The following is a 10353-nucleotide window of genomic DNA, read 5'->3' as shown; positions in this document are numbered from 1 at the left end:
CCTCTGCCCCTCCCCACTCTCAAGAATGCACACTCCGACAGGTGGTGGTGAGGGTGGAGGGCACTTGAGGGGAAGAGCACTGGGTGTTGTATGGAAAACAATGTGACAATAAAATATTATGGGAAAAAATAAATAAATAAAACATTAAAAAAAAGAATGCACACTCCGTCTCTCAAAAATAAACATTTAAAAAAATTTAAAAACAATGCACCAAGGAAATGAAGATTTCTGGTCCTCAGGATCCTGTGCCCAGTTACTCATGAGAATTCCGTAAGGGTCCCCCAACACAGAGAGGCACAAGCCTGCCGAGGAGTCGCCCCAGGGCCCCCTTCATGTCCCTGTTCCTCAGACTGTAGATGAAGGGGTTCAGCATGGGCGTGACAATCGTGTACATCACTGAGGCCACCAGACTTGTCCTAGAGGTTGAAGTCCCCGCAGAACTGAGGTAGACCCCAAGGCCTGCGCCATAGAACAAGGAGACAGCTGAGAGGTGAGACCCACACGTGGAAAAGGCTTTGTACTTGCCCCTGGCAGATGAAATTTTCAGGATGGAAGAGAAAATCTGAGAATAAGAAAAGAGGATTCCAGAGAGAGGAAAAACACCTAGGACAAAGGTCATTAGATACACCACTATGTTATTGAGGAGTGTGTCAGAACAGGCAAGCTTCAGGACTTCAGGAAGATCACAAAAGAAGTGTGAGATTTCCGTGTGTGTGCAGAAGGACAGCCTCAAAAGGGTCAAGGTCATGAGCAGGGAGACCAGGATACTGATGCACCAGGACCCCAGGGCCAGCAGCCTACAGAGCTGGGGGTTCATGATGAACATATAGTGCAGGGGGTGGCAGATGGCCACAAAGCGGTCATAGGCCATCACGGTCAGGAGTAAGTTGTCCAGGCATCCAAACACAATGAAAAAAAATACCTGGCTAAGGCATCCTGCATAGGTTATGACATTGCTCTGAGTCTGGATGTTGCGCAGCATCTTTGGGATAGTGGTGGAGGTGAAGCAGATGTCTGAAAAGGACAGGTTGGTGAGGAAGAAGTACATGGGCGTGTGGAGGTGGGAGTCAGAGCTGACGGCCAGGATGATGAGCAGGTTCCCAGTGAATGTGACCAGGTACATGGACAGAAACAGCCCAAAGAAGAAAGGCTGCAGGTCCGGCGGCCCTGTGAATCCCAGGAGAAGAAAGTGTCCAGCTCCTGTTTGGTTTCCTCTTTCCATGAGGCTACTGGTTTTGTCCAGAAAGAGAGAGAGAGAGAGAGAAAGAAAAAAGCAACAAAAAATTCACTCCAAATAAGCATTCCCCAGAATGACTGAAATACCCTTAATCCAAACCCAGGGGAATCATGAAGTCATTTGTTTTGGCTAATGATTGGCCTACTTTGCTGACAAATTGTGGTTTCCACTGACACCTGGAAAGATCGTCTTTAAGATCAGTGGTTCTCAAACTGTGGTCCCGGCACAGCACCCTCAGGGTCACGTGGGACCCTGCTAGAAAGGCACATGTTCAGGCCCACCTGACCTGCTGAGTCAGATGCTCTGGGTGTGAGACCAGCACTCTGGGCCTTGAAAATCCTCCTTGGCACTTGGACACACCCCGAGTTTGGGGAGCACGGCTCTAGGGCTTGCCTGCAGCCCTCAGCAGTCATCCCTGGTGCTGCTCTTGCACGTTCTGCTCGGTGCTTGTGGGAACGGGGAATTCCCTAACTCCAGCAGATCATCCAACCTTCAAGAGGTTCTTTCATTGTGCTGCCTTTCTCTGATTTCTATGTCTTAGATCCCCTGGACCTTGGGTGCTCCTTCTAATAAAAAAATAATAACCAATATTATTAATCATCATTTATGTTTCATTGGTATTATCAATGTCCAAATAGAAATTGAACCAACATTGAATTTATAAATGTAGTGTTCTAGAGTTTCTTAGTTATTGATTTCACACTTTTAAGTCATTTTTTTTACTTCCAGTATAATAAACACAGTGTTTCATTAGTTTCAGGTGTACAATGGAGTGATTTGACAATTCTATACATTATTCAGTGCTCATCACAAGTGCATTCATTAATTCTCATTACCCGTTCACCCATCTCCCTCCCAACCTTCCCTCTAGTAACATCAGTGTGTTCTCTTTAGTTAAGAATCTGTTCCTTGGTTTGGGTTTGCTCTTCTCTTCTGCCCACTATGATTGTTTGTTTTGTTTCTTAAATTTCACATAGGAGTGAAATCATATGTTATTTGTCTTTCTGACTGACTTATTTCACTTATTATTATACCTTCTAGATCCATCCACATTGCTGCAAGTGGCAAGATTGCATTTTTTTGTATGATTGAGTAACATCCCATTGTATGTATATACCACATCTTCTTTATTCATCAGTTGACTATAGTATCCTAGACTTTCTAAGTACTGACTTTGTCTTCACATGAGTTTGTCTTTTATTTTTAGCTTTATCAAAGTATAGTTGGTTACAGAAAATTTCCCATTTCTGGTATATACATGTTGATAAGTTTGGACATATGCATTCATGCCTGGTATCATCACTATAATCAAGGTAATAAACACATGTGACATCTCCCAAAGTTTGCTTGTATTTTTTTTTGTGGTAAGAATAATCACAATTTATCCTCCAAACATATTTTATTTCTAAATTTTGTAAATGTTTAGTTTTGAGAGAGAGAGAGAGAGAGAGAGAGAGAGAGAGAGAGAGAGAGAGCGAGCGAGCGAGCACACACAAGCTGGGAAGGGACAGAGAGAGAGAGACACACACACAGAATCAGAAACAGGCTCCAGGCTCCGAGCTGTCAGCACAAAGCCCGACGCAGGGCTTGAACCCACAAACCGTGAGATCATGACCTGAGCCAAAGTCGGATGCTTAACTGACTGAGCCACCCAGGTGTCCCCCTCCTAACATATTTTACAGTGTACTGTCCTATATCGTTGACTATAAACACTATGTTATACACTAGATCTGTAGAAATTATTCATCTTGCATAACAGAAACTTTATGCCCATCAAGAAACAATTTCTTATTTCCTCTCCTTCCAGGCACAGACAACCAACATTCTATTCTCTGCTTTTATGATATTGATGATTTTAGGTCCCTTATATAAGAGGAATCATACAGTATTTGCACTTCTGTGTCTGGCTTATTTCACTAAGCATAATGTCTTCCAGGTTCATCCACAGTGTTGCAGATGGTGTGATTTCTACACAGTATTTCAATGGATGTTAGGTCTAATATCATTAACAATGACATTCTCTCAAATTATATCTCTGATATTGCTATGCTATTAGGAAGGCTTTTGATTTTTTTTGTTACTTATAAAGTATGTGCATTTTCTGGATTTTATTAAAATTAAAAATATTTAATGTCTATTTTTGGGAGAGAGAGAAAGAGAGATAGATAGATAGATAGATAGATAGATAGATAGATAGATAGAGAGCGAGCGAGCGCATCAGTGAGGGACGGGCAGAGAGAAAACGAAACACAATCCAAAGCAAGCTCCAGGCTCTGAGTTGTCAGCACAGAGCCCAATGTGGGGCTCAAACTCAAGAACTGTGAGATCATGACCTGAGCTGAAGTAGGACGCTTAAACAACTGAACCATGCAGTCGCCCCTATTAAAATTTTATTTTAATGTTTGTTTATTTTTGAGAGAGAGAGAGACAAAGTGTGAGTGGGGGAAGGCAGAGAGAGAGAGAGGAAGACACAGAATCCCAACCAGGCTCAAGGCTCTGAGCTGTGAGCACAGAGCCTGACTTAAAGCTTGAACCCACAAACCATGAGATCATGACCTGAGCCGAAGTCAGACACTTAACCAACTGAGCCACCTGGGTGCCCTGAATTTTATTAAAAATTTTAAGTTTTTCTATAATATTCATCTATTTTCTCCAAATAATACTAATTTACAACAACTATTTATCTTTAGATCTTATTGCGTTGGTATGAAATTCCATAACCCTGATCAAATTTATGGTAAGTTCTGGTATTCTCATTGTTCTTCATTTCTTTCAAAGAATTCTTTCCAAGAGGGGCACCTGGATGGGTCAGTCAGTTAAATGTCCGACTTTGGCTTGGGTCATCATCTCATAGTTCATGGGTTTGAGCCCCAGGTCAGGCTCTGTGCTGACAGCTCAGAGTCTGGAGCCTGCTTCGGATTCTGTGTCTCCCTCTCTCTCTGTCCCTCTCCTGCTTGCACTGTCTCTCTCTGTCTCTTAAAAATAAATTTAAAAATTGAAAAAATAAAAAAAACATTAAAAAAGGAATTCTTTCAAAGAATAATCTTGGAGTTTTGTAATTTAATAAGATGTTCATTATAATTTAGTTTATATAAAATAGTTTTATAAACAGTTTAATTCTTAGATACCTTAGAGGGTCTTTGAAGGCATAATAAGTGTTTAGTGATCAACAATTTAGAAAAACTAATGTTAAATCCAATCATCACACTTCCTAATAAGTTTTCTTTTTAAAAAGTTTTTATTTAAATTCCAGGCAGTTAATATACAGTGTCATATTCACCTCAGGTGGACAATTTTGTGATTCTAATATTTACTTTTTTTTTTTAAAGTAAGCTCTACCCCCAGTGGGTGTTGTATGTAAGTGGTTAATCACTAAATTCTACATCTGAAAACAATTTAACCATATATATTAACTAGAATTTATCTAGAATTTAAATAAAAACTTGAAATAAAAAAACTAAAGTCAGTTCAAACTCATGAGACATAGATGAAGAGTCACTTACTATCCCTAATAAATTTTAATGTGGGGCTCAAACTCATGACCCCAAGATCAAGAGTCTCCTACTATTTTTAATAATTAAAATTTTTTTTAATGTTTTGCTTATTATTGAGACAGAGAGAAACAGAGCACGAGCAGGGGAGGGTCAGAGAGAGAGGGAGACACAGAATCCTAAGCAGGCTCTAGGCTCTGAGCTGTCAGCACCCAGGCGACCCCCTAATAAATTTCAATGTGGGGCTTGAGCTCATGATCCCGAGATCAAGAGTCACCTACTATTGCTAATAAATTTCAGTGTGGGGCTCAAACTCATGACCCTGAGATCAAGAGTCACCTATGATCCCTACTAAATTTCAGTGTTTAATGTTAAGTGTGGAGCAAGAGACCATGCAAGCTATGAGAAGAAAATAAATAAAAAATATAGATAATATAAATTAATAATGAAAACATAGTTTTTGAAAATAGAAGCTCTCTCTGAATAAAAAGTCTAGAAATAAGAGAAGAGAAATAAGAAAAGATCAATAATTTTACCATAAATTGAAAAATCTCTTAATGATAAAAAGTGCCCTGAAGAAAATTAGAATATAAAAAACAATAGATTTGATTGATATAATGTGATATCTTTAACTTACAAAGCCTTAACTATAAATCATAGAAACATTAACATATTAACTGGGAAACATTATAGGATATTAAAGATTCAAATAAGAAAATATAAAAAGGATAATAAATGTTTGAGAATATTGAAAAATGATCTACAAGAAGATACACCAAAATGTGGTCAGGGATCATTTTTGAGTGGTAACATGAATCCTGATTTTAATGAAAAAAATTTTTAAGTTTATTTATTTCAAGAGAAAGAGAGAGAAAATGAGCAGAGGAGGGGCAGAGAGAGAGAGGGAGACAGAGAATTTGAAGCAGGTTCCGGGTTTATAGGACAGAGCCTGATGTGGGGCTTGAATTCACAGACTCTGAGATCATGACCTGAGCTGAAGTCGGATGCTTAACTTACTGAGCCACCCAGGGGACACTGAATCCTGATTTATAGATTCATTTTCTTCTATTACATCTTTCAAAATCTGCAAATAAACACACATGGGGTCTATTCTCAAAAAATAAAACTTTAAGATTTTAATATGTTGCAAATAAAGCATAAAATGAAACAAAAAACCCATTAGTCAAGCAGCGAATTAAGGTAAAAGCAGAGTTAGTGAATTAGAAGAAAAATTCTACAACTGAGAAAGAAATAGCAGCACCAATTCTTTATCCAAAGCAAACATACAAAATTAGATAGAAGTCTAATGAAAGGGACACAAAGAAAGAAAAAGAACAAAAATGCTTAAATTAAGAATGAGAAAAATGGACACCGATTTAAGGACACGCACATCTTTGCAAGATAATATTAATTATAACTCCACGGTAAAAGTTGGGAAATCTCTAAGATGTGAATTTATTTCTGGGAAAATATGTGTCAGAAGTTGCTTCAGGATGGAGGATAAGATGAAAATTAAGGAGGGACTCAAATGAACAAAGCTTACCTCCAAAAATGCCCTGGGGGGATCCAGTGGAAGGAACAATAAAAGAATTTCCCCTTTAAGTGTTAAAGAAAAGCAAGGCTACTATTTGGAATGTTGCTTATCAACACAAGGAAAATTACAAAGGATGCAATTCTAGGAGAAAAAGACAGAAGAAAAGTAAGAAAAGTTAAGCATGGAAAATACACTCTTCGTTGTTTGGAGATAATGGATTGGCTGCAGGGAGTAAATTGACAGCTGACCTTGTTATGCCCAGATCACAATATCGTCCCCCCAAATCAGAGACCACTGGGGAGACCAAGTCACGCATGCAAAAGCAAAGGGCTTTATAACGGGCTTAGGCTCGCCGGGCCTAAACTCGGGCTCACAGACCTCACCAGCGCAGTGGATCTGTGCTGAGAGCCCTGAAGAAGGGCTGAGCAGGGTTTTTATGGGTTTTGGGAAGGGGGAGTTACAGGAAATTGAGACACAGGTACAGTGATCCAATCATTATTGCATAACATCATTGGCAGTAACTTTAACCATACACACTGCTTAGAGCGTTTCTTACTTTTGGCGGGACCCAATCACAACATTTAGAGTATTAACCAATTACAGAGTGAACCCAGGACCCCGGCGGAGGGTGTAACTAGCCTTAAGCAATACGTGATTATCTATAGCTTCTATCTCTAGGCCTGCCCTTAGGAGTGTTAAGGGTGTTAGCTGACCTTTTCTGATTGGGTGTTACAAGGGTAGTCTCTCCTGCCTTGGGCAATGTGTAACTAACTGCCTGATAGTTTCGGGGAAACTGAAACTTAGGCCTTCTAGTTCAGAGGGGAAACTTAAAGCCTGTCATGGAGTCAGTTTGGTTCAGACCTGTGTCCTGACAACCTTAACTGAGTGGGACTTTTGTAAGGCAGTTGATACAAAGTAAATATGCAGAGACCCAGTAGCCATTTTAAAGTAACATTCGGTGGCGTGGAAGTACATTTGGCATGTTTTGCAATCATTGTTTCTCTCTCGTTTTAAAACATTTTCATTACCATGGGAACGCTGAACTATTTTTGTTGCGTTTCTGTACATGTGACATTATTCAGAAATAAAAATTAGCAATATGTACCGTACTTCTTAGAAAATAGATCACAAGCATTTCACATGTTAACACAAATTTAAATCACCTGAAGTAGGGACTGGAAACTTGCAAATACAGAATTAATGAGAGCAATGCATTCATTAAGTTAGCTACAATTTCTTGAAGACTGCTTTGTGTCAAACACTTGTGCTATTTTTTTTAAAGCCAATACGTGTTTACAGTAATGCAGTGATAATAATTAATAGATGTAGGTGCTCACAAGGTGATAGATAAAAAACTTCCTCAGCATCATCTCCTTGAATATAATCCTCGTTTTAACCTCCTGAAATTGGATACTGCTATTATCCTAACTTTACAAAGTGGCAACTGAGACCCAGAACATTAAGTATCTTGATATATCAGAAGCTGTATGAATGAACAGGTAAGTGCTAATGGTGTGGAATCCCAGTGTCTATTTCTTGTTCGAATGAATAAATGAAGAAGATTTTCCAGATGAAAGAGTATGAGAGTGTCTTTGATAGAGGAGAACAGAGACACTTATAATGGCTTCCAAAAACCTGAGAGGAAGAAAAATTGAGAAACACAGGAATGGAATTGTGTAGAATGTTTTGAGTAAGTGGACTCTCACCCAAAATTCATCCTCCAAGAGCTTCGCTAGCCTCCATGCCTGTTTCCCACGGCAGATGCTCTGATGGCACTGGGCCACCTCTAGTTCTGTGTGTCCCTTCTTCCCTGAGTGATGGATATTCAACTTAGCTCCAGGAAGGGACAGGAAGGATGCCAGGTAACTGTTTTCTGAAAGGGCACAGCTGAACTCCCTCCTTCCCAGGACAGTTGAGCTGTAGTGAGGGGAGGAAAGGGCATGTTTACTATTTATAGGTCCTCAGAGCCTGAATTCTGACAATTCTTATTAAACTAATTGTTCTGTTATTACTCTATTCTCCAAGCAACTTGTTTCCCATGGGTGAGGGAGTCAAAGTGGAAACGAACTCCTCTTTTTCTAGGCTGTCCCTTTGGGAGCATCATGGATGTCAGATATGTGGATGACATTCCATGGCCTCTAAGTTGTGGTGTCCTTTTCTCCATGGGCTTGACCATTGTCTTCCATCATGAACCTTTCTTCAACATCTGAGATGGAATTTCTTTGTCTATCAAAGACATAAACAGGCATATTTTTTGAAGACTCTGTGAGTCCCAAGCGCTTTGATTTGGGATTGTGAACAGGGATCTGGACCACATCCAACTCCCAAGTGTCCGTAGTTACATGGAAGAAGGGTGGTAATAGATCATCGTGTTTGATGGAGTATAAAAAAATTGCTCATTATTGGGCTGCGGAGGATAGAGTTTGCTTTGCAAAAGTTGCCCAGGTCCACTTATCTAGTTTTTTTATTTGGAGTAAACACATTCATACCTTCAAAGCTGATGTGGACACTTGTTGGGGTCCGGGGCTGATGGCCAAGACAGAATTCTTGAGACACCTTCGGTGCAAAAAGGTGATTTTATTAAAGCATGGGGACTGGACCTGCGGGCATAAAGAGTTGCACTGGGGTTGTGAAGGTGATTATTCAATACTTGGGAGTTGGGGGAGGTAAAGTCAAGGTGTAAGTTTCCAAAAAGGTTTTCATATGCTAATAAACGACTCATAGGATCCTGGAGACGTAGCAGCCAAGCTAGGTTGTTTTTCCCTCAAGGAAAATATTAGCATCAAGACAGTAGGGATTTCCTGGAGAAAGGTTCTACTCCATCTGCCTCAATTACTTGTTAAAGGGCTGCAGGGTGCAAGGAAATTTAATTTTCTCCACCATTTCCTTCTGCTTTTGCTCTCCACATCAAAAGCCCCATAACAAAAATTTTCTGGCTATATGCTCAGGTTGAGTATTCAGAGCATTCTTTCCCAGGGATGGGACATCTACTTTGGAAATATTAGAAGCTGATAGTGACTTAAAGCAGAAGCTGGCTAATATATTTGGAAAGGGCCAGATGGTAAATATTTGGGGTTTTGTGAGCTCTATGTTCTCTGTTGCAACTCCTGTGTGATGTGTAAGCATATAGCTCCAACATGTGCAGAAATGGGTGCCAATGTGGCCATGAGAGTCCTGTGACTGATGTGACAAATTGCCGCAAATCAGGCGACTTAAAACAGGAGGTGTTTATTCTGGCACAGTTCTGGGGGCCAGAAAGCTGAAATCCAGGTCTCAGAAGGGTTGTGCTACCTCGTGAGGTTCTAAGGGGAAATTCCATTCCTTGCCTTTCCTGCTTTTGATGACCCCCCAGTGTTCCTGGGCTCTGTGGGTGCATCATTCAATCTCTACATCTGTAGTCACATGGTCTCCTCATCTCCATATACCTCTTGTCTTGTGTCTTTTGCAAGCACATCTGTCACTGGATAGAGGGTCCACCTGGATAACCCAGGGTGAGGGCATCTCGAGATCCTTCATTATATCTGTAAAGACCCCCTTTCCACATAAGGTCACTTTCACGGGTACATATCGTTTCTGGAGGCCACAATTCATCCCACTATACTACGTTCCAGTAAAACATCTTTATAAAAAAAAGGCCGTGGGTTGGATTTTGTGTATGGGCAGTTGTTTGCTGACTCCTCTTAATAGATTTCCATAGAAGGAGCTGGTAATCTTAGAGAACATTGTAAAATTAAAGAAGGATTAAATAGGGCTTATTTTATGTGAGTGGGGTTCACCCATCAGAAGGCCAGTGATAGCTACATTATTCAGGCTCGGCACATTCTCCCCAGACTCTAGCTGATCCAACTGTCAGACTATCCACTATCCTGACCCTCTTTCCAACAGAGTTCCCTCCTATGCTAACGTACCCCATTAAAGACTGCCACTTCAGATAGCTGTGAAATTAGGTGATTAACTAGTTGTTACTTAACCTTCTAATTTCTGTATAAGTCTAATTACATGAAATAGAAGTTGGGGTTCTGATTTTTTACTTTGCTTATCCATTTGGAGTGTCATTGTAACTACTGTATTGTAAATGATGGAAAATAATT

At 40.1% G+C, this 10353-nt stretch overlaps 1 protein-coding gene across 1 annotated transcript; it reads right to left on the bottom strand.

Annotated features, from left to right (window-relative positions):
• Nucleotides 1-253: 253 nt before the first annotated feature.
• Nucleotides 254-1401, bottom strand: LOC115274291 (olfactory receptor 7C2-like). The gene has a single exon (XM_029917745.1). It carries the CDS (start codon nt 1220-1222, stop codon nt 254-256), a length of 969 nt encoding a protein of 322 aa, XP_029773605.1. The 5' UTR covers nt 1223-1401.
• Nucleotides 1402-10353: the final 8952 nt, after the last annotated feature.

The sequence above is a fragment of the Suricata suricatta genome, chromosome 12 (assembly GCF_006229205.1).
Source record: "Suricata suricatta isolate VVHF042 chromosome 12, meerkat_22Aug2017_6uvM2_HiC, whole genome shotgun sequence".
Lineage (NCBI taxonomy): Eukaryota > Metazoa > Chordata > Mammalia > Carnivora > Herpestidae > Suricata > Suricata suricatta.
The sequence above is the reverse complement of the archived record's forward strand: the minus strand, read 5'-3'. Positions and strand labels throughout refer to the sequence as shown.

Excerpts from the sequence above, each read along its gene's own strand:
- LOC115274291 (XM_029917745.1), bottom strand. The coding sequence starts at position 1,222 with ATGGAAAGAGGAAACCAAACAGGAGCTGGACACTTTCTTCTCCTGGGA.